This window comes from Hoplias malabaricus, chromosome 3 (genome assembly GCF_029633855.1).
Source record: "Hoplias malabaricus isolate fHopMal1 chromosome 3, fHopMal1.hap1, whole genome shotgun sequence".
NCBI lineage: Eukaryota > Metazoa > Chordata > Actinopteri > Characiformes > Erythrinidae > Hoplias > Hoplias malabaricus.
The window spans coordinates 72,602,575-72,627,809 of record NC_089802.1 but is presented as its reverse complement, the minus strand read 5'-3'; the positions used below and the strand labels follow the sequence as shown (position 1 = coordinate 72,627,809).

General features: G+C 43.5%; 1 protein-coding gene and 1 long non-coding RNA gene across 2 annotated transcripts; one reads left to right on the top strand and one right to left on the bottom strand.

The window, feature by feature from the left end:
- The first annotated feature begins 194 nt into the window (after positions 1–194).
- LOC136691507 (fidgetin) lies at positions 195–20,339 on the top strand. The gene is made up of 5 exons (XM_066664067.1): positions 195–251; positions 1,326–1,348; positions 18,847–19,934; positions 20,149–20,232; positions 20,274–20,339. The coding sequence occupies exons 2-5, from the start codon at positions 1,330–1,332 to the stop codon at positions 20,337–20,339; spliced, it is 1,257 nt and encodes a 418-aa protein (XP_066520164.1). The 5' UTR covers positions 195–251; positions 1,326–1,329.
- A 363-nt stretch (positions 20,340–20,702) lies between these two features.
- LOC136692700 (uncharacterized) lies at positions 20,703–24,687 on the bottom strand. The gene is made up of 3 exons (XR_010801968.1): positions 24,557–24,687; positions 24,085–24,198; positions 20,703–20,837 (listed from the first exon to the last, which is right to left on the bottom strand). It is a non-coding gene; the product is annotated as an uncharacterized lncRNA (long non-coding RNA).
- Between the last annotated feature and the right edge of the window lie 548 nt (positions 24,688–25,235).

The window sequence follows — 25,235 nt, the reverse complement described above, 5'->3', positions numbered from 1 at the left end:
GAGTTGAGAGCGAGAGGGGGGGGGGGCAGTGGGAGAGTTTGTGCTGAGGCAGTGCGCATGCGCAGTGCGCCCCCCCCCCCCCACCCCGTCGCGAGCTCCGTGCTGAGTGAGTGAGCGCGTGTGGAGATTCCAACATGGCAGTGTGCGCGCGCGCTCCCGCGCACTCGGACGGGCGCGCGCTGCACTGAAACATCAGCGTGGAAGCTCGAGCGCGATCCTCCGCTTCAGCCGCGCGGACTGCACGTGAACAGGTGAGAGTTTCTCCTCGCGCTCGCGCGCCGCTGTGTTCCGCTGTGTTGTCGGGCAGAGCAGGAGGGCCGTGAAGGCGCGCGGACACTCGGACACTCGGACACGCGCTCCGCAGTGAGAGAGAGGTGGGGGGGGGGGGGGGGGGGTGTTATTGTGTGTATGTGTGAGAGAGAAAGAGTGAAGGAGTTGGAGAAAGAAAGGAGGAACAGAAAAAGGGATAAAGAGGAGGAAAAGAAAGGAATAGTAAGAGAACAAATAAATGAGCGCGAATTACCGGTCAGCAGAGAGAGAGAGAGAAAGAGAGAGAGAGAGGTAGTTTCTACTGTTCAAGTTCAGCACCATGTATTCTTAAAGATAAAAATGTATATATTTTTATATTTCTATTTTTAATATTTCTGAAAAATAGATTTTTTAAAATGAATACTGATAACTCTTAAAGCCCTCCACTGTCAGGAAAAAGTGTCTCTGTGGTGGTATCCTCAAGGGTTCATATTCAGTAGCTTTAGTTAGGGAACAATATTGTACCTTAATTCTATTATAAAATTGTGTTTCATCTCCAGGACTCATTTTATTTTACACATTTCTGTAATGAAAGATTACAAATATTCACCTCTCCTTCTGGAGAAAACAATGTAATGTACCTTTAGGAAATTAAACTGGACTTTAACACCACTGCTGTACCTTTAAAGGTACATTTACACTGTTTTACCTTTGTGACCAACAGTGTACCGCTAACGTACCATTTTTTTCTTAATGTATGATATATACATTTCTCTTTCTCTCTCTCTCTCTCTCTCTCTCTCTCTCTCTCTCTCTCTATGGTTCAGGTTAGGTAACAATGACAACAACAACATCAACAAAGACAACAACAGCAATAACAAAATCAACAATAATCTCTGAATCACTCCCCTGTCTAAATCTTGCCCCTTAGCTCTTTCTTTCTTTCTTTCTTTCTTTCTTTCTTTCTTTGTCTTTCTGTTGTTTGCAGGCAGTGTGTGTGTGTGTGTGTGTGGAAAATGTTTTTGCTCTGATCTGATTTCTGTTTTTCTCTTTCTCCCTCTCCATCTCCTACACAGCGACATGATGAGCAGTGTATATGGTAGGTGTGTGTGTGTGTGTGTGTATGTGTGTGTGTGATTTTGATTTCGTGTCTTACTGCATGTTTGATTCATAGTGATATTACAGTTGTACTGTTGTGATGGAGACTGTGAGCAAGAAAGTGAGTTATGGGTGGGGAGCTACCGTGTTGTGTTGATGGAGAATGTTAACGTGTGTGTGTGTGTGTGTGTGTGTTGTGGATGGCCCACTGTAACTGATTCTGCTCACTTTACTCACACTTGTTGGGTTGTTATTTTTTTCTGAACCCAATCTCCAATTTCTTGTTGTGTCCAATATTTTATTCATTGTGTGTGTGAGTGTGTGTGTGAGTGCGTGTGTGTGTGTGTGCGCGCGTGTGTGTGAGAGAGATGGTGTTTTTCTGGCCGAGGGATGGGAGGTTACAGAGCTCAATCATGTAGCGCAGGCGGAGAGATGGAATGAAGGCGGAGGGACTGAGTGATAGGTCCTTGGAATTTGGACTGATATCTGTCGCTTCTCCAATATTTCAATTCTCCCTCGCTCTCTCTTTCTCTCTCTCTGTCTTTGTCCCTCTTTTCCAACTTCTGTCTCTCTACCACCTTCTTTACTTTCCCCTGCATTCCTCTTTTTTCTCTTCTTGTTCCTCCCCTTTTTCTGCATCACACTCTCTCTTTCTATCTTCTGTCTGTATACTACCTTTTTTCATGTTCTTCTATCACTAGCACACACACACACACACACACTGAACACACACACACACCGCTTGCCCCTGCTGATTTAATTCCCTCTACTCTTCCCCTTTCTCCCCCTCACTTTTTTCATTTATATTTATCTCCCATTTCTCTTTTTTTCTCCCTCTGTCGTTCTTCTCCTCTTTTACACTCTCCCCCTTTCATTTTCACTTTCCTTTTCTCCCCCTCTTCTCACACTTTGTGCTCTCTCTCTCTCTCTCTCTCTCTCTCTCTCCCTCTCTCCCTCCCTCCCTCTCTCTCTCTGAGTGAGATATATATTCAGAGCAGATTGCTTTTGCTTGGTGGTGTTTAGCTCTGAGCTCGGGGTCGGAGTTTCACAGATGGTGTTGCGGGGAAATTGCAATCCTTCCAGCAGTGTCCACGATGCCAGCGAGACAGAGAGAGAGATGCAGCAGAGAGACGGAGAGAGTGGATGACCATCAGAATGGACCGTGCATGTCGTGTTTTTAAAACCACGTACTGGCCTCTGTATGGAGTTAAACATTAGGCCACGCTCTGAGTTAAACACAGAAGTAAGCAGCGCCTCAAACACGTCTCTAAGCTCTGCAGCTGAGAAACTGCGCAGACCCTAGCGTGACATGCCGGTTGTTTCTATAAGGCGTGGCTACGAGTTCATTTATCGATGTCACAAAAGAATACTTTAAGTTTTCTGGGCCTCAGAGGGTCCAAAAGACAGTAGATAATGTGTGCTGTAGCCAGAAGAGTTCATGTTTCAGCTTGTTTTCATGAGAAATGGACATAGTGCTTTCCATGTTAATGAGGATAAGGATCATGAAAATTGTTATCAGCGATATCAGCAAAAGCCACCTCTCAAGGGGGTGTGTGTGTGTGTGTGGGGGGGGGGGGGGGGGGGGGTAAACAGGCCTCTGTCCCAACTTTATTGGAATGTAAATGTGTTTACATTTACGAAATGCACTCAAGTTGTTCAGTGAAAACACTGGAAATCTTTTCTTTTTTGTCCGTTTAAAAAAGCTTTAAGGGAATGAAAGAAATCACAGAACAATTCCAGTTTGTAATTTGTGGTGTCATCCTATTAATTTGGGCCACACCTTTTACAAAAGTAGCACCATGCCACCTGAAGGGCTTCGAGCAGGAACAGTCTGTGCAGATTTTTGTTTGTCACATCACATACAAATGGAGTAAGCGTTTCCGTGCTCTATAGTGACCACAGCTGCGGTCAGTTCTGGGGTCAGTGAATTCAATTCATGAATTCATCCTCAGGACTGAATAGGAAAGAACCTATGTGACATCTGCCTTTGTGGGGTCAAACTCTGCAGGACAATGCAGCTGAGTCAGAGAGAGAGAGTGTGTGTGTGTGTGTGTGTGTTTGTGTGTTTCGGGCAACTCTCATTGGTTCATGACACTTACACTCTCTCTCTCACTCTCCCTCTTTCTCTCTCTCTCTCTTTCTATCTTAGCTGTATGATGTACATTTCAGAGGCTGCTCATTGTACAATTACATACAGATTTGTAAAATATATAAATAGGATTTAAATCCACCCGGAAGAAAAGAAATATAATAATAATAATACAATTTTAAATGACAATAATTGCAGTAAAATTACAATATTCATTTCAGAGCAGTAACTAAACATTCTCCTCTTCCTGGGTAACAATAATACAATACAGTATCCATCCAGAAGTGTGGTTTCCACTGGTTAAAAACACTTTTCCTCATTTATTTTTGATTTTAGTTACTGACAGATATAAGTATGAATTAAAATGAAAATAGCAGCTTAATTTGCTTTAAAACTGACAATTTTATTAAATTCACGGAAAAACCCGAGCTCGCTGCGGAAATTCTTGAACGCGACCGTGACGTAACTGGTGGACAACAGCTGAACAACGCCGCGGTAAAACACCGTTATGACTGACTGTTATGACAGTATCTAGCTAAATAACCAACATTATTCATGACAATAGCCTAGCAATAAGCTAAACTCAAATGTAGAGGTACCGTTATTCTTGTAAATGTGATCGAAGTCGAACTCGAATTCATCCGACACTATAAACCTCCGTAATGCAGCTACGTAGCCGAGTATAATCTGAGCACCGAGTTTAGCGAGTCAAGCTAACGTTAACTAACACCAACTAAAACAGGTGAAGTGAGTGTCCTTACCCTGTTTACCTCCATGTTACAGAGGCTCTTGAACACCTTTCGTTGGTGTCCTTACATGCCCATATTGTTGGAAAAGCGCCAGTGAAATGAGCTACAGATAACGGAGTGAGCGGATGGTCCTTTCCAAAGTGCCCGTTTAAAGTTGACAAATTTAGTCCATTTTCTGGATATTTTGGGATCTTTGGGTCATTTGTTCACAGATGTCCCACTGTACATTGAATGATTGCAGCCAAAAACAACACACCTTTTCATCATTTTGCATTAAATTAAGTGGAACTTCTAGAGTTGTTGTCCACCATCTACGTCACAGGCAAGACGCCTATTAGAGTTTCCGAACACCGTTGGGGGGGGGACCAACGGTCTTTTAAACCTTATTCCTTCAATTAGTAAGAAATAACGTGTTTTCTGACTATCAATAAACACAAGTTAGGAACTCAAATTCCACTGTATTTATTTGTTTGACACTTTCATATCGCTGCTGCTTAGCTTTTAAATCATCATTACAAAGTTTATAACAATTGCCTGGAGTGATAAAATAGTGTTATATTCCCCACTGTACAGTGCATAGGACAGCTGCTTTTTGTAAACAAAGTATAAGCATGGACCTGGCCTCAGTCATCACTTTTCTCTCTCACTTCCTCCACCACAGAGATGCCCTCTGTCTAACTGCTACAATACACAAAGCTATATTTATCCCTATATGCATAATTCAGTGAAGAGAATATGAGAATGTCTGGGAGTCCCTGGCACTATGTACTCTGTTGTATCTGATCTTTTCGTTTGTGCCTTTGTAGACCTATTTTTTCAGCCTTGATGTGTACTATGTAGAAGGCTCCACTTCTCTGGTGCTGATGTTTCTTACTGGGCCAGTCCACCGTACATGGTGCAACAATTACGCTTCTGTACAGTCTTAAATGGCACGTCCAGGGCCTGGGCACTCCACAAATAACGGCTAATAAAATAAAATGGCGTTGAACAAGTTTCTTTTGTAATTCCTCGTCGTTTTTAAGCACAGTGAATGTCTAGAAGGCAGTCTCTATATACGTGCTGAACAGTATACTGTGGAGCTGTGGATCTGTTCGGTCCATTTGTGCTTTTCACGTACATGCTAATGGCACAGAACCTACTGGGGTCAACAGGGCACAGACGGGGCCACACTGTACCGCTGCTGTCTGAGCACAACTTCAATTGATTTGTTTTTAAAAGACGAGATGTGTGACGATCTTTCATGACGAATGGACCACTAGAAACACTCTTATATTTCTTAAACTCATTTCATTAATGTGTGGTCACAGTCTGAAGACTTATTTACATATAGTTTCTGAAACACATCAATTGCTCTTTTCATAATAAGGAACCAACACGAGTGCAACATGGAACACGTCTTGTTTTTCCACATGATTTAAAAACACCATTTATAATTCACATTCTTTTTTAAGAAACAGACCAATAGAAAGTGTCCAAAATGACCAGGAATTAACTCTCTGCAATAACCTTGCTTTAAAATGTAAGAATAAGTGTTTTGCAGGTTCATGTTTTATGTGTTTAAGTATTTTTAAAGATATGCCAGGTCCCCTATCTTTAAGATTACTCGGCTAGTCACGAAGCAATAATGAAAGATGTCCAGATTTCAGACTGACCTTAAACCCTGTAGTGTGTGTATAATCCACTCCTACCCCTGTGATCTACTCACTGTCCAGATGAGGCCATTGTTATTTATAACTAATATAATTATTAAACCTCATATGAAACACAGTGTGAAAGATAATTCTGCAGTGATTTTATATATATATTAGAGCATTACATATGGAGTATATTTTGCTGTGACAGTAAAGCAATATTATATATGGGCTAGATGTGGTCACCATAGTGATGGTACTAATATGTATGGTTTATGAAAATTTATGATATTAATATTATTTAAAAGGGCGGCACGGTGGCGAGTCACACAGCTCCAGAAACCTGAGGTTGTGTGTTCGAGCACGCTTCTGGGTGACTGTCTGTGAGGAGTGTGGTGTGTTCCCCCTGTGTCTGTGTGGGTTTCCTCCGGGTGAATGTCTGTGAGGAGTGTGGTGTGTTCTCCCTGTGTCTGTGTGGGTTTCCTCCGGGTGAATGTCTGTAAGGAGTGTGGTGTGTTCTCCCTGTGTCTGTGTGGGTTTCCTCCAGGTGAATGTCTGTGAGGAGTGTGGTGTGTTCTCCCTGTGTCTGTGTAGGTTTCCTCCGGGTGAATGTCTGTGAGAAGTGTGGTGTGTTCTCTCTGTGTCTGTGTGGGTTTCCTCCAGGTGAATGTCTGTGAGGAGTGTGGTGTGTTCTCCCTGTGTCTGCGTGGGTTTCCTCCGGGTGACTGTCTGTGAGGAGTGTGGTGTGTTCTCTCTGTGTCTGTGTGGGTTTCCTCCGGGTGACTGTCTGTGAGGAGTGTGGTGTGTTCTCCCTGTGTCTGTGTGGGTTTCCTCCGGGTGAATGTCTGTGAGGAGTGTGGTGTGTTCTCCCTGTGTCTGTGTAGGTTTCCTCCGGGTGAATGTCTGTGAGAAGTGTGGTGTGTTCTCTCTGTGTCTGTGTGGGTTTCCTCCAGGTGAATGTCTGTGAGGAGTGTGGTGTGTTCTCCCTGTGTCTGCGTGGGTTTCCTCCGGGTGACTGTCTGTGAGGAGTGTGGTGTGTTCTCCCTGTGTCTGCGTGGGTTTCCTCCGGGTGACTGTCTGTGAGGAGTGTGGTGTGTTCTCCCTGTGTCTGTGTGGGTTTCCTCCGGGTGACTGTCTGTGAGGAGTGTGGTGTGTTCTCTCTGTGTCTGTGTGGGTTTCCTCCGGGTGAATGTCTGTGAGGAGTGTGGTGTGTTCTCCCTGTGTCTGTGTGGGTTTCCTCCAGGTGAATGTCTGTGAGGAGTGTGGTGTGTTCTCCCTGTGTCTGTGTAGGTTTCCTCCGGGTGAATGTCTGTGAGAAGTGTGGTGTGTTCTCTCTGTGTCTGTGTGGGTTTCCTCCAGGTGAATGTCTGTGAGGAGTGTGGTGTGTTCTCCCTGTGTCTGCGTGGGTTTCCTCCGGGTGACTGTCTGTGAGGAGTGTGGTGTGTTCTCCCTGTGTCTGCGTGGGTTTCCTCCGGGTGACTGTCTGTGAGGAGTGTGGTGTGTTCTCCCTGTGTCTGTGTGGGTTTCCTCCGGGTGACTGTCTGTGAGGAGTGTGGTGTGTTCTCTCTGTGTCTGTGTGGGTTTCCTCCGGGTGAATGTCTGTGAGGAGTGTGGTGTGTTCTCCCTGTGTCTGTGTGGGTTTCCTCCAGGTGAATGTCTGTGAGGAGTGTGGTGTGTTCTCCCTGTGTCTGTGTAGGTTTCCTCCGGGTGAATGTCTGTGAGAAGTGTGGTGTGTTCTCTCTGTGTCTGTGTGGGTTTCCTCCAGGTGAATGTCTGTGAGGAGTGTGGTGTGTTCTCCCTGTGTCTGCGTGGGTTTCCTCCGGGTGACTGTCTGTGAGGAGTGTGGTGTGTTCTCTCTGTGTCTGTGTGGGTTTCCTCCGGGTGACTGTCTGTGAGGAGTGTGGTGTGTTCTCCCTGTGTCTGTGTGGGTTTCCTCCGGGTGAATGTCTGTGAGGAGTGTGGTGTGTTCTCCCTGTGTCTGTGTAGGTTTCCTCCGGGTGAATGTCTGTGAGAAGTGTGGTGTGTTCTCTCTGTGTCTGTGTGGGTTTCCTCCAGGTGAATGTCTGTGAGGATTGTGGTGTGTTCTCCCTGTGTCTGCGTGGGTTTCCTCCGGGTGACTGTCTGTGAGGAGTGTGGTGTGTTCTCCCTGTGTCTGCGTGGGTTTCCTCCGGGTGACTGTCTGTGAGGAGTGTGGTGTGTTCTCCCTGTGTCTGCGTGAGTTTCCTCCGGGTGCTCTGGTTTCCTCCCACAGTCCAAAAACACATGTTGGTAGGTGGATTGGCGACTCAAAAGTGTCCGTATGTGTGAGTGTGTATCGCCCTGTGAAGGACTGGCCCCCCTTTCAGAGTGTGTGCCTTGTGCCCAGTGATTCCGGGTAGGTTCCGGACCCACTCCGACCCTGAACTGAATAAGTGGTTACAAATGAATAAACAATAAATGAACATTACTTTTTGTAATATGTGTATGTGTGTGTGTGAGTGTGCGTTTGTGTGTGTGTGAGCGTGTGTGTGAGTGCGTACTCTTTGAAGTTTTCCTCAACGTCTTTTGCTCAGATGAATATAATCAAAGCGGATGGAATTCTCCCCGGCCTCTTCACTGGTCGGCTTTTTCAACAGCCTTCACCTTCTCATTTCACACACACACACACACACACACACACACACACACACTATGGCACATCTTCTCTACACTACATTAAACACTCTTTTCATTTTCTGTCACTTACATTTCATCTATTACTACACCCACTCTTACACACATACACACACACGTCTTTCAACTACATCACATTTCACGCACTTTCTCTCACACAAATTCTGCTTACAGTGTTATACTGTCTTTTAGTGTCTGACACACACACACACATACACCATACACACACTCTTTTTAATCCCTCACCCCCAGTCTGTTGCCATATCTCTGGTGCAGAACTGTCCACTGATTGAGACGTTTAGAAGCTAACGACCTATTAAAGACGCGTGTCAGTGATCAGATCCGGACGCCTCTCTCCGTGTTCTTCGCTTTGTGTCCACAAATTAACAGCCTGCTCTTCTAATTAAGCGAGCGAAATGGCGTGCGCCGCTCAATTGGTCATCGACATGCGAGCTGCTCGCCCCTCCATTAGAGAAAGGCGAAAAAGTCATTTAAAATCTCTGTCCACAACACATTCAAAATAATCTGTGTCCAGAATGAGGGAGGGGAAGGAAAGGTAGGGGATGACAAGTGAAAAAGAGAGCGGAAAGACAGGAAGAGAAAGATATTTATTTCTCTCTGTGTGGAAGGTTTCTGTTCCACTTTAAACCGTGCAGCCGTCACATACTGGCACCTGTCCACCTTTACAGTCTAAGGGGCGGTGGTATTACATTCTAGCTCCTATGTATTTGAAATAATTGATGCATCATTTAAGGTGGAATAAATAATTTCGATAACAATAGGACACATTTACAGCCAGCTTCAGCTGTAGCTGTAGTTTCCTGTTTTTCTAAAGCAGAGTAAAAGTGTGTTTCTGCTTCTGTTTTGCTTTTTTTTTCTCAGTATTGAGAGGGATGTGCTATATTAATGTGGCACCTGCAATGGAGAAGTTATTGGTCGGTGTGTTATATATGTAACTACTGCCTTTATTAAAGGGCACTTGAAGAATCACTTTTTAAAGGGTGTATATCACTGTAATGTGTTATCCTGTTCTTTTGGCTGCAGTCGCTCTTTCTCTCTCTCTCTCTCTATCTCTCTCTCTCTCTATCTCTCTCTCTGTCTCTCTCTCTCTCTCTCTCTCTCTCTCTCTCTCTCTCTCTCTCTCTCTCTCTCTCTCTCTGTCCCCACCACTGACTCAGTGAATGGCTCATTCATATTAAAGCAGAATTAAAGGGGGTGCCACACAGCACTTTCAACAAAGCCCCACACAACAGGCAGCTTTCATTTTCTCTCTCTCTCTCTCTCTCTCTCTCCCTCTCTCTCTCTCTCTCTCTCTCTCTCTCACACACACACACACACTCATACAAACACAGATCACACTGAAAGTGAGTGTAGGCTTGTAAAAGTTCTCCTTCAAAAGCAGTTTTGTGGTGTGGAAGGTTTTGCTGTTGTTTTGCTGTGGATCTGTGGATGGAATGATCCTGAGCCTGTGGGGGTGGATGTTTTTCTTTTTCTTTTTTTTTTGAACCAAATTGGTGATGCTTTATATTTTGCTGAAGGAAGGAACAAAAGTGTTGAAATGAAAGAGCACACTGTTTCACTAGTCTATCACAAACAGTCTTGGACATGTTGCTCATTTATTTGGGTGGGAATTTGGCAGCAGGAACATTTCCCTGTCTTCATTTCCCAGGCTTATTATATCCTAAACCCCATTATTCAGAAACGATAAGGAGAGTAAAGTAAACAGGCTGAGTAATTCTCACCTTAAGCTAGTTCTCACTACAGTTACAGTTGGACCATGTTTTCGTAGATTTGTTTTGCAAATATCATTTTCAAATGGAGTTCTGGGATAAACAGGGACCTGGAGGTTGTGGGTTTGAGTCCTGCTCCGGGTGACTGTCTGTGAGGAATGTGGTGTGTTCTCTCTGTGTCTGTGTGGGTTTCCTCCGGGTGACTGTCTGTGAGGAGTTTGGTGTGTTCTCCCTGTGTCTGTGTGGGTTTCCTCCGGGTGACTGTCTGTGAGGAGTGTGGTGTGTTCTCCCTGTGTCTGCGTGGGTTTCCTCCGGGTGACTGTCTGTGAGGAGTTTGGTGTGTTCTCCCTGTGTCTGTGTGGGTTTCCTCCGGGTGACTGTCTGAGGAGTGTGGTGTGTTCTCCCTGTGTCTGCGTGGGTTTCCTCTGGGTGACTGTCTGTGAGGAGTGTGGTGTGTTCTCCCTGTGTCTGCGTGGGTTTCCTCCGGGTGACTGTCTGTGAGGAGTGTGGTGTGTTCTCCCTGTGTCTGCGTGGGTTTCCTCCGGGTGCTCCGGTTTCCTCGCATGGTCCAAAAACACACGTTGGTAGGTGGATTGGCGACTCAAAAGTGTGTGTGTGTGTGTTTCTCTGTGAAAGACTGCCGCCCTCTCCAGGGTGTGTTCCCGCCCAGTGATTCCGGGTAGGCTCCAGACCCAATGCAACCCTGAAGTGGATAAGCGGTTTCAGACAATGAATGAATGTCCTAATGTCATGATGAATGTACCAATAGAATGATCCAGAATTCTTAGGAATAAATAACCGTTGCATAAGCTTTCATAACAAGTGATGTAACAACATGTTTTCTTTAGTTTTTTGAGTTATATTTAGTTTAGAGAGCAGCAAACGTAAATATAGAGTATACTGGCAATATCAAGTCAAGACACTGATTAGTAGATATGTAAATATTTATACAATTTAGACACTGGATCTGGATTAGCATATGACATTTATTCTTATGTGATTATAAATAACAGAAATAAAAAAGATCTTGGTTCAGGAGGTTAGATATGATTCTGATGTGTTTGTCCACACCTGGTGCCGTAGCTGAAAGTTTCTCTTGGATCAGAATGGTTATAAAATGGGCTTCCATAAAACAGACTTATTAAACGCTTTTAATGGTGGACAAGCACAAGGAGAGTTTGTCCTTTTTATCTGGATTTACACTGTTCAGCCATCAGGCACTATTTGATGTCATCGTTCACTGGATGTGTGTGTGTGTGTGCAGTGTGCGTCTGGTGCAGTGTGTGTAGTATGAGTATTTGTAGCTTATGGTGTGTGTGTGTGTGTGTGTGTGTAATGTGTCTGGATCCTCCCGTTAAAGGCTTTATCTGATTTAGTGTTGCGCTGCTGGCGACAGTAATGGGTGTTTAATTACTCAATAAAAGCATTTTATAGATTCAGCAGGCTGTGTGTGTGTGTGTGTGTGTGTGTGTGTGTGTATGCGTCTGTATTGATTTAGCTGGTAGAGGACCTGGAGATTTCATAAAGGAGAAGAGAATCCGTCCGTCTGTCGAACTGATGCTGGTTTTAAACACTGGGCTATATGCATCACACACATATGTTTGTATTAGGATCTTTGCGAGGACTTCCATTGACTGGCATATAACAGTATCACATCCCAATACTTAAAGACATTTTCTCAGCACATAGTACATCTCATAATATATTCACACATGCGTAATGCACTAACAGCATCATAACCTTAGAGTCCAACACTGCAGTAATATAACAATAAAATGGTCAGTGTTCCTTAAATACTGATGATATCCACCATGTGATCAGAACAACACATATCACAATAATCACATTAACCAAAAAACACTATATACAAACCAGTAACAAACAATGACCATTATTTTGGGCCTAAAATACTTCAGCTTTGGCTATAAATTACACACAGTACAATCTGTGATATAAGACTAATATCCGATAGCATGTTAGCACTAAGTTAATTGTTGTTTATAGATTATGTGCTGTTTTACAGTGACTCCTTCAGTAAATAACTCTGGAACAGAAAGCCAATGAGAAAGCTCATGTGGCAGAGTCTGCCTTTAGTTCTCATTAATGATAATCACCTTAATTTGAATATTTAAATATTCCGACCAATCCCTAATGCTAAATCCCTGTTTTTTATGTGGATGGGAGGCCATGTTTTCCAAAACATTTGGATATGGCCCGAGCCTTAGCTGAGTGAGACATACTACACTACAGCGTGTGATTAAAAAAATGAGAAAAACAAGTAAAGAAAAAGTGTCTCCTTCCGTTCTCTTTAAAGATGGATAATGAAACCTCTTCCTCTGGAAAAGTCAGGAGCATTGCTTCAGGAAATGGGGGTTTTGTGCGTGTGTGTGTGTGTGTGTTTGTGTGGTTGTGATGAGCCTTCCCCAGAGGCCTGGAGGTTAGGGGCTATATTGGAACAACAGAAAGGCATTCTCCCAAGCACCCACACATACACTCTATCTTTTTCACTTGTGCACGCACGCACACACACACTCACGCACGCACACACAGACCCCAGGTCAGCAGGTTTTGAGATAATGGGATTGTCATGGCTGTTGTGTAGAACAGAACAGAAAGTTATAGATTGAGAACTTTGTGGCGACAGCAAATTTCAGGAAGCTGCAGAGCACTGCAGACTTTAAAAAATGACCACTTAAGCCTAGAGCTCACTAACAAACTGACCAGCAACCACCTTGCAGTGACACACACAGCTGCTGCACTAAACACAGCAGTAAAAACTTAAGCCTTAGAGAGTGTTGACATAAATTTAATTTAGTCACTTAAAATTGACTGGTGTCCTGTGACAAGTAACTGGGATACCACAATGAAAGACTACAATTGTAAAGATTTTCCTTTATTTATTGATGTATAATTGATTTGCGAGATATGATGTTAACACTAGAATTCCAACACATGAACATAACAGAACCTTTAAACACATTGAGTGATTTAATAACGATGTTGCAGGATGATATCATGCTTTTACACAATCACGTCTACAACGTCTGTGGGCAATCACAGTTCTCTCTGGTTGTTTACATTCCAAAGCTAAGTGTCTTTTAAGGTGGAATGGTATATTTGAGGGGAAAATAACCTACTGTTGTTTGTACGTTGATGAAGTTTAACTTATCTGTCAGCTTTTATTCTCTTACTTTGTCGCACTAGTAATGCAGTTAGCCGTATTTCCACCTTAAATGATCCGAAACAGGGCGGCAGGGTGGCACAGCAGGTAGTGTCGCAGTCACGCAGCTCCAGGGACCTGGAGGTTGTGGGTTCGATTCCCGCTCCGGTTGACTGTCTGTGAGGAGTGTGGTGTGTTCTCCCTGTGTCTGTGTGGGTTTCCTCCGGGTCACTGTCTGTGAGGAGTGTGGTGTGTTCTCCCTGTGTCTGTGTAGGTTTCCTCCGGGTGCTCTGGTTTCCTCCCACAGTCCAAAAACACATGTTGGTAGGTGGATTGGTGACTCAAAAGTGCCCGTGAGTGAATGAATGTGTGTGTGTGTTGCCCTGTGAAGGACTGGCGCCCCCTCCAGGGTGTATTCCTGCCTTGCGCCCAATGATTCCAGGTAGGCTCTGGACCAACCGCGACCCTGAACTGGATAAGTGCTTACAGATAATGAATGAATGATCCGAAACAGGTCAATATTGCCCACTTATGGAGAAGGAATAGAGCAATATCCTCATGTTGGTTCATGCTTTTCAATGTTTGGAGTCCTCTCCATTGTTTATAGTATACCAGACCGAGCTAGTTTCTCTTTTCACTCATTTAAATATGATCTCATTGGATAAATATGTTAAAAGGGGCAGCTTTAAGGTGCTACAAGGAATCCAGTTTTAGGCCATGGTGTGTTTGCTGAAATATTCCCCATAATGCAACATTTTTAGTGGTCATGTTTAGTGGTCAGTGTAGTTTTATTACAGTTAACAAATGATTTCTGATGATAAATTATTATAAAATAAGTAGTAAACATGATGTGTAGCTTCATGTGTTTTATATGGAAATCATGAGGTTAATTGAGTCTGCTTTATTCAGTGGGAAAGCTGTCCATTCTTCAGAAGAGAGGAGTACTGACTGTGGCAGTCTATAGCTGTCTGATGGTGTTTAAAACCTTTTTCTGTTAGAACAATCAGTCTTTATTTAGGTCCATGCTGAAGAAGGATTCTTTCCCCTTTTGGAGTTGTCTGACAGTTAACCGTCGCATGCCTCTGATCTTCATTCTGAAAGTGAGATATTATTTTAAAGCCTGTGCTGATCAGATGACAGGTGTGGTGTAGGATCTGTTTGGACTCATTCTGCAGAACGTGACGATGCCCAGACATCTCGGTTTCACTCTTCATCTTAAACGCTGCTTCTCACTCCCTTTCATGCCTCATTTACAGGTTATCCAGAATTAATTACCGCTGTCGTTCCGTCTTTTTTGGGACGATGTGAAGGGGAAAAGGAGGTGGTTTGTCAAAGCACTGAAAAGCGCCTTTTTGGTCTCTGAAAAAATCAAGCATTTTGAATTTTATCATTTTATTCCACTTTTGAAAGTGATCTTCGTTGTTATATTGGGAAGCTCTGATGTCTAAATGCAGTTAGTATGAATTTGAAATGTCATGTGTGTGTGTGTTGGTGTAGGTTGTGTGTGTGTGTTCAGGACAGCTAATATATAAACTTGGGAATAATAATAATAATAAAAGTTGTGCACAGTTCTATAATAAATATATTTAAGTGTATAATGACCCCATGTCCTGACAAGGTATAAAAACCAGCATCTATATGTGTGTGTGTGTGAGAGAGAGAGAGTCTGCCAGTGTCTCATCTGGCGTAGAGTTCCTATGGGAGTGTAAAGTGACCTCAGGGTGTGTGTATTGATCATAGGGATTTGTAGCTTGATAGAACTGAATGTAATTAGTGGTTTTTTTTAATTGGGATAGATAGCAAATGTAAATGCAGCTCGTTCCTCCTGAATCAATAGTTATCTGCAAAAAAGTGGAGTTTTGTTAACAAACAACTCGGACCGTTCGACCTCTTGGGGTCGTCTTCGCCATGAATCACTGGAGACAAAATAAATGGAAACAGCAGACAAACAATTCTGCCGATATCTTAAAGCAATTATGTACAAGCCTTGTTTGTCATTAAATATGTAAGACCTTCTCAGTGGCCATTTGCAAGGACAGTGGAATTTGTACAGGATTTTGCAAGAGCAATGAAAACAAAGAAACAACACTGACTGGGAAGCAGCAGACTACAATAGAGCAGAAGACACTGTGAAATACACTGCGGTATCAGACAGTGCAGTAAAATAAAATAAACCAGTGCTCAAAATAGTGCAAGTAGGTTTGAATGTCGTATGTGTGGGTAGAGGGAGTGTATCAGACACAGTGTATAGGTCAGTCCATGTGTTGGGTTGTGTTGTGCCTCTGGGCAGAGACTGTTTCTAAATCTGGAGGTCAGTGGTTTGATGCGGTGGTCCCTCCTGAATGAACCTGGAGGGAAAGACCACTTTGTGTCCAGAGCGGCCTGGTTCTCCACTTACAGGCCTCATCTGTTTTATAGGAGGCACTGCTAGCACTCAGTGTGTGTGTGTGTTCCAGAAAAAGAATATGTGTGTACATATATAGTGGCACATGGCATTATTGTCACACAACATATTTTTAGATTCAAATTCAGAACAAAATAATGTACATAAGAGCTCCTGCTGCATCCAACCAGTGTGTGGTAGCTGTAAAAAATCTGCACATTAACCATTGGATTTACCATTGTTTTATTTAATTTTTACTATTTATTTTTAATTTTTATACGGTTTTTCTATTTATTTATTAAGTCTCTTATTTTGACATTTATTTTTTGTTTACTTTGAATTTGATTTTGGCAAATCTGAATTTCCTACCCTCCTCCTAAAGTTACATAGTGCAGTTTCTGCAGTGCTGTGCCCAGACTAGCAACACTGGAGGTTCTATTCTCCTTATTACTGGTCAGTGAAGCATCACAATGATTTTGAAGCTTTAATTATAAGGTAAAAATATTATGTAGTGTTTCTTTAAATGACATAGCAACATACATAGCTTAGTCCCAACTCATACATCTTCCTCCACACTCTGCTGACTTCTTCACACAGTTTTGGTTCAGTCTTTCCCCCGCTGATACCAAACACGTTTCCCAGCGCAAACAACTAAGTTAAACTTGCTCTCATCACAGACAAGAACCTTTGACAAGTTCTGGTTCGTTCGCAAAACCTGTGCCTCAGCAAAGTTTAGTGTAGCTTTTTGAATATGAGGCTCAGTTAATGCAGAGTGGCCTCTGTCCAAATCCTCTCAGATGGTGAGACACCGTAGGCCGGGACAGAACCTTGCCCTTCAGCACTGAATTGGCGGGCACTTCCAACTGCAGCGTTGAACCAGTTCCCCATCGAGAGTCTCTGTATCATCTGGTTCTCTTGTGTATTTTTGTTACATGGACAACCAGAATTTTTTGGGGACTTTAATGAATTAGTGTCATTGTGTATCTTCAATATTCTACAAATCGCACTCTTGGAATGACTCTGGTGGTGTATGAAATAATTATCCTTTCTCCCTTCATCAGAACCACCTGCTGCTGTAGGGTTTGTAGCATCTTGAAGTGCTTTAGTGTTGTTAGATAAATACAGTTTATCAGACAATTAAAGCGATTAGAACCGGGCAGCAGATTAGCACCAATTACTGAAGTATTCAATGCGCTCTCTAATTTTGATCACAGATCTTTTTTAAATGTCATTTACATTGTGATAAAGTTTATATAAAATATGAAATATGTGTCAGCTGCACTTCTAATAATTTTATATTGGTATGAGATTCTTTATTATTCATTCATTATCTGTAGCCCTTATCCAGTTCAGGGTCATGGTGGGTCCAAAGCCTACCTGGAATTATTGAGCGCAAGGCAGGAACACACACTGGAGGGGGCACCAGTCCTTCACAGGGCAACACACACACACACACACACACACTCACATCTACGGACAGTTTTGAGTCGCCAATCCACCTACCAACGTGTGTTTTTGGACTGTGGGAGGAAACCGGAGCACCCGGAGGAAACCCACGCAGACACAGGGAGAACACACCGCACTCCTCACAGACAGTCACCCGGAGGAAACCCACGCAGACACAGGGAGAACACACCAAACTCCTCACAGACAGTCACCCGGAGGAAACCCACGCAGACACAGGGAGAACACACCACACTCCTCACAGACAGTCACCCGGAGGAAACCCACGCAGACACAGGGACAACACACCACACTCCTCACAGACAGTCACCCGGAGGAAACCCACGCAGACACAGGGAGAACACACCACACTCCTCACAGACAGTCACCCGGAGGAAACCCACGCAGACACAGGGAGAACACACCACACTCCTCACAGACAGTCACCCGGAGCGGGAATCGAACCCACGACCTCCAGGTCCCTGGAGCTGTCTGACTGCGACACTACCTGCTGCGCCACTGTGCCGCCCTTCTTTATTTTTATTATTATTATTATTATCTCTGCTTTATGTGAATTAGTGAACAGTTCAGAAGTCATGTCCACAAACTTTATGTTCACTAACTAAATGTACAGAAACACTCAAAGATACCACCCCAGTGACAGTTTAGTACCGTTTGTTCTGATGTGTGGCAGTAAAATCACAATGCTAGTGTTTTGTTGCTATTGTACTGATGTAGTGTGAATGAATGAATGTAGGCCTTCATGTGACCTTTCAGAGTTACGGTGTTGCCCCAACAGCCAGTGATTCTATGGGCGAGAACACTCCCATGACTGATCTAATTGGCTGAAATGACTTTATGAAAAAGGAAATCTGTTCTGTACTCTCTCTCCTGTTCCCTTTCTCTCTCCCCCATATGGTGCATCATATAAAAGCCCTTTGTATTCATGATCTGAAATCTTTTTATCTGTGTGTGTGTGAATAAGCAGAAAATGGTGGAGTTACATTATGTTCTGGGGACTGGGGACAGCTGTTGTCGGCTACAGTTGCTAATGCAGAGAGCGACGTTATTGATTGTTCGTTATTACAGTACGGCGAAATATTATGCTCCCTTATGGTGTGTGTGTGTGTGGGGGGGTATGGGTGTCTGTGTATTTGCATGTGCAGATGTGTGTGTGTGTGTGTGAGTAAGCGAGAGAGAGAGAGAGAGTGAGATGTGTGTGTTTGGGTAACATGAGATTTCTTGATTACATTAAAGAGCTTTCATTTGATCCACTTGAGATGAAGCCTTCTGCTGTATCTGTGTATCAAACTTCAGTGATATCATCATCTACGTTGTTTTTCTGGTCCCACACCCCTCCCCCTTCACCACCCCTCTGTGCATGTGGGTTTCAGTGTGCATGCATGTGTGTCCATACACTTAGTCAAACTGCTACTCACCGTCACAAGATAAATGAAAATAAATTATAGATCTTGTGTAGGGCATTGGAGTGGGACAACATATCGATACGGCAATATATCGTATCGATTTCACTGCGATACTTTATCAATACACTGGCGCCAAATATCAATATATTTATCGAAACATGCAGACACACTAAACACATTCCAGATGGTCATGACGAACCGACCTGCTTTAAAATATTTTGATTATTTTTTTCAGGTGTGACCATGCAGTGGGCCTCTGAGCAGCCACAGTGGGCGGAGCAACACTACGACATCACGTCCACCACTCGCTCACCAGCAAATAAGTTTGAAGCTTTCCGAGGTCAAAGGTTAACATCTCCGTCTTCCGCCAGAGTGTACCAGCACTCCTGGGCGAACGACGACATTTCAGCTCTAACTGCGTCCAACCTGCTGAAGAGATATGCAGAACGGTATTCCACCATTTTGGACCTGCCCTGTGAGAGCGGACTCATGGCTTATCCTGAACCTGCGCTTTCTGCCAGCATCAACGGACCCAACATCATCAGTGGAGCCTCATCCCTCCTTAATGGACGGAAACTGGAGGTGGAGCCTTGGCTTGAGAGTGTGTACCCACCGTTGGGCTGTGTTCCCGAGCTGGGCCCCAAAGCGCCGTTGAGCGTTTCAGACTTGTCGGCAAGTGTGTGCAGCTCCCCGGTAGAACCTAGCTTCTCCAGCAGTAGTTGCAGTAGTCAAACTAGTGGCCAGGATTACAGCAGTGCCCTGTATACCACCCCCTATCTGCAGCCGGTGGGAACATATAATGGGCCTCTTCTTCACCCTGTTGCCTCGCATCCCAACTTGGTGCCAGCCTACAGTGCCAACACTTCGCCCAGCTTGCCCACTTATGGCTACCCAAACGCAGGATACCCATCCCAGGGCAGCCTTTCGCAGAGTTACAGCCCACCATCCCCATCCACTGCATGCCTCTCTACAAGCATCGCACCAGCCACACCTCTGCCAGCAACCAGCATGAGTGGATACTCTTACCCAACCCCGAGTCTGGCACCAGTGGCCCCTAGTGCCCCAGATGACTCCCCCAGCTCCAGCAACCTCAGCAAGGCTTATTACCCAGCCGGACAGGGTGATATGAGGGCGTTTGAGGAATTTGGCTTTGCTGGAACCTCCAGTTCAGACAGTCAATCCGCCAACAGTCCCTTGTACAGGCCACCTGGGGGTGAAGAAGCCCACAAAGGAAATGGGTTTGAGAGATCAACCAATGCTGCGACACTGCCCTTCAAACCAGCCAATCACAGCGACTCTCTCCGAAGCCTCGAGTCTCTCACGGCAAATATGGGAGAGCATAGCAACACCGCACCCGGACCGTGCTTCGCAGCCACTTCTTGCTCAGCCGCCTCTTCAAATACTTACTCCCCTCTGTCATCACACACACACCTTTGCCTCGACACACACACACCCTGCTGAACTGATGCTGTTTGCCCTCTGTGGAGGATCGGGGTAAAGAGTTTGAGCTGTGTGGTCGTGTTTTGGCTGTGAGAAGGTGCTGTGGCGCCCCCTGCTGATCTGGAGAGTGGTGTTGTTGAGCAAAGCTACAGGAGGCCATTGGGAGTTTAAGGCTGGACGGGTACTCCCTGTAAATGGGATGCGCTGTACACTGAGACTCAGAGCAATGCAGAGTTCCTGGAGTATAGTGGCAAGACTGGAGATGTTCAGATGGGAATTGCTGAATAAAAGACAACAGGAAATGGCTCCTTCTTCTGGACATATACATACTTTTGGGTGGAGCACAAATATACACACCACAGACCTGGTGTTGCCTTTTTATTAGGTTGACCTACACTCCTTCGCCAATTTATTAGAGCAGTTTGCTGACTGTAGCCCATCTGTTGCTATAGAGATTTATCACTTAAGTTCCTACCATATAAACTGCTGTTTTGTGTAATTCTCAGACTAAATTTAAGTGCAGGGGCTGTCGTTTTGTCATTTACCATATGGTGTTGCCACATGGGACGTCACACTGGTGCTGCCACACATCTCCAGGATCTCGGGGTACTGGCATCAAACCCTGCCTCAGGTTGCTGCCTGTAAGGAGTTTGGTGTGTTCCCTCACAGACACAAGGTGAGAATGCCTGGGTGAGTGTCTGATGCCCTGTGATGGACTGGCGCCCCGTTCAGAGTGTGTTCCTGCCCTGCACACAATTCCGGGTAGGCCCCGGACCCACTGCGAGCCTGACAGAAAAGGAATGAAAAAAATTATTAAATGTTGCACCATGGCAACATTCATTTGTTTGAATTTGCTTTTGACTGCAATACCATTACTTTATATTTCCCCTGGAAAACTGGAGCCTCTCGTCGCAGTTTGTACACTTTACAGCTTTGTTGAAGGTTGAACATTGTTCAAACACAAACACACACACACACATTACAGGCTGATGTAAGTCTTGGGTTTTATATAAAACCATAACATTTAATTGTTACCATATGGCAGCTGCATTTCAGAATGGAGCTGCTGTCTGTGATGCACACAGTAGTAATAAATGAATACACTGCCATAGGACGAACTAGACGCTACATGCATTTTTACATCATGTTTTTGATGTATAAATGAAACATGTATAAAATGTGTCCTATGGCGTGCATTGCTTTACTCCCATTGTGTGCATTTTTAATCGCAGTTCCACTGTTTCATGCTGCTGCCATTTGGCAGTGAGTGCATTATGACTTCTGATTCTAAACACTGGTATGCCAGTGTTTTTTTTATGTATAAACAACATCTGTGATATCATCATTCACTGCTGTTTTTGAAAGAGTTCTATGATATTATGAACAGGGTAGAAATATTGTGCAACATCATGGGCTGCAGTCAGGAAATCTAAATCTGTATTTGTATGTTCGGTGTTTCGGAGAAAATGACAAGGGGGTTGTAGGTCTAAATGAAGGGATTGTGACACTGAGCTCCTTGGGGGGGGGGGGGGAGATAAACAGATGGACAGATCAGCACCCAGTGATGGACATTGAGGGATATGGAATAGTGTGTAATAGCGGGATGCAAAGAGTCTGAGAAATAAAGTGAAAGACTGTGCGTGACTGATGGATTATACAATGTTCCGTAGCTGCCGTAGAAGCTGAGAGCCATGATCACACACGATCGGGTGCTGTTTGTCCGTTAGAGCCTGAGAGACCTGGACTGTGCTTCAGTGTTGTCCTTTAGTTAACACCAGTGATTATTATGTTTCAAATTATTTTGATTAGATATTATGTCTAATTTGTACTAAAACACTTCTGAGATTTTCCCTGTAGGTAAGCAGCCAAGGAACCAGCAACTTAGTTGACCATTACTTTGGCCATTTTTAGCTAAACCAAGCCTTTTTCTGTGTTTAGCTTGAATTGTGTAATAAACAAGTTTTACAGTGACTCCTTCAGTAAAGAGCCCTTATTTATCTAACAAAATGACAGCTGCTCATTGGCCAGTCTAGCACTCATACTCACAGTCCGTGAGGTCTAGAGAGATAATATGGGTCACTAAATTTTTTCCAGTCATTCCAAAACAAAATAAGATTCAGCTGTCCCTTCATAATAACACTGATGGTTAAACGGACAAATTAGGCCTTCTGTTCAGCTCCTGAAGTCCTAACCAGTGAAGAGACAGATTTTTCCTGGTGGTTGTTCCTATGTAGATTATTCTAGATACAATCCTGAATGGAAAATTTAAATGTTTTAGTTCCAATTGCATTCAAAACTCACATGCTCTTGAATGCACCATGCTTTCATATTTGGTAACATGCATAGTCCTTCATATGTCTCTACACTCAATTTGCTGAAAGCTAACAAGGTAGTTGGACAAGAATTGTAGAGAAATTTCCACTGATACCCCCCAAAAATATAAATAAATTAAAAAAATTCATGGACAGAAATGCCCTTGCAGTGGAAAAGTGCTTAATGAGTGAAATTTTCAGATCGCACGAGCAGCAATTTTTTTAAGGGCTCATATTTAGAGTTGTCTTATTTTTTTAAGTAGAAATACTTAAGGAATAAAACATTGAAAAGAAACTGACATTGAAAAAATGTAATTAAATACCCAGACCTTTATCACATATCGCAAACAAAATATTTGTCAAACAGATTTCTCTCCAAATCGCTCAGCCCCGCCTACAAGACCCTGAGGGTTCCCCACTGGTTAACACAACAGTTTTAACTCCCATATCAGGGAGTTGATGTAAGGCTCAGCACAGTTAAATCAGGTGTGTTTAGTCAAGCTGTGTTAAACGATGTGGTGCAGGAGTCTCTAAGGTGCACTGATGGACTAAAAGCATCTTTGATCATGCTCTCAGCCGGCAGAGTGCATTTACTCAATCTACTGAATGTGTGTGCGTTTGTGAGGTTTTGTGTGGGTCATTAACTCTAAAATCAGATTCACTCTTGCCACAGGAGACTTGACATCCTCTAGCCATTCTGAGCTACATTATTGTTAGAGAGAAATATATGTGTGTGTGTGTTTGAGAGAGGGAGAGAGAGAACCTCAGGAAAGCCTTTGTAAATTTGTACAGTGCCTCAGATTGTTGTGTTGAGGGTCTGTCTGCTAGTGTTTTTTGTCAAGGCTTGGTGTATATCTAAAAATAGTGCCACATTTATGTCCCTCAAAGCAAGTAGTGCAAATGGAGCTGTTTCACTGAATGTACAAAGATATTATATAGAGTTGCTACAAAAAAAAATTCAACAACAGGTGTTTGTTTCCTTTATTTATCTGTTGATTCACATTTATGAACCTGATATTCATTTGTTCACTGAGGATATATTCAGGATTTGTTCATCCAGCATAATGCCACACAATACTTCACATGTTAACATTTATTGTGATATTAGCCTTTGCCCTTAGTGTAATGAAGGAGGGGAGTGAGCAGGATGCGCCTGCAGAGTTTTGTTAGTGTTAAATTTAGAATCATCGTCAGGACAGGTAGGGGACAGAAACATGCAAGGCAGGTGAATCCATATTTGAAAAAAACAAGTAACTAGGGAGAGTTCAGCAAGAGCAAAAACAAGGCCATCAATCACAAAGCTTGTTACTCGGCTAAGAAACACAGGGATTTTAACATAAAGGCTGTGTCTGAAACGTCCTAAATGCTGTCTACTGAGGCAGTGTAAGGGATGGAGGGAGCGTAGATTTACCCTTTGCAGTCTACATTTCCCATGACTTTATTTGTGAGCATTGTCAGAAGAACAGACAAGAGCTGCCGCCATGTGGACGACCCGCTAAGTTTCTGTATAAATGTAAGTGAGATTTACCTTAATAAATATTTTGATATTTATTAAGTTGTATTATTTATTGATTTATATATTTATCATGAAAAGCCATAGTAAGAGTTATCAGTTATTTCTAAAAGTTTAAATTATCCTTATCTTTAGAGTATTACAATCCTGGCAACATCTTGAGGTGTTGCTGCCTTAAAAGTGGGCCTCAATATTTGTGTGCAAGTACCTTCATGGCAAAACATTGCCTTCTAAGCCACTGACTCATGAGACACAATGGGCAGGAATACATTGAGGTTGTGATCCTTGATGTCAGATACAGCCAAATGTTTTACAAACTGAACTGAAACAGACGTTAAAAAAGAATGTGATGAGTCCTTGAGTAACTGCAGGTGTGAGTCATTGTCAAGTCTAAAAAGTACAAACCATCCCCATGTAGAATGGTTCAGTCCAGGGAGAAACTTGCTTAGAACTCCAAATTCTAGGCTGAAGTTTTTAGAGTGTTATGGTGGAAACAAGTCTCCAGACTGAATTTAGTCTAAAGCCCTGGAGACACTACACGACGAAGTCGGGCCAGATTATTAACAGACTGGGTATTTTACACTACTTATTTTTTACTTACAATATTTATGGAGACTGGAAAAAAAAGTCAGCCACTAAACAAGTGATTTGCGTTTCCTAGGAAACACATAAACACGGACCTACAGATCGCTGTGGTTATTGTTTTGCGCTGCTATAAGATAGGGTGACCAGACGTCCTCTTTTACTCGGACGTCTTCTTTTTTAGACTTAATATCCGGGTGGAATTTCACAAACGTCCGGCATTTTGTTTTTCTAGAGCTTACATAGAACTTCGAGAAGTTTCGTTCACAAACTAGTCCCGCCCTCCCCTACTCCGATTGGTTCGCTTGAGTGAGAAGGGGGCGTGGTGAAGTAGCCTAAAATCTTCTGATTGGACGATCTGACTGCAGCGCTACCGTTATTGGTCGATAACCTTCTCTGTAAACATTTAATTGGTCAGTCTGCACGTCAGTAGCCCCCCCCCCCACACACACACAGAGAAACATTAGCGTTAGCCGTAGCGCGCGTCACAGTGCTGCGTCATTGAAGGTGGGATATACCTGAAATAAAGGCTGTAACGGAGTGTTTTGTGGGTCACTATGTTTTCATACAATCGTTATTTGGGGACTGTGCTTTCAGCTCAATGTAATGTATTGTAGTTTGTCATAACTGTACCGTTTAATATGTCCTACCGTGCTCCGAGCACCACTGCACGAGCCTGTGTTTACTTTCTGTTCTCACTGACCGTTGTCAGTTTTTATGCTCACAACTTGGTCCAGTGCTTGCCTTGAAATCACTCCACTTCTGAACACCTCTCTT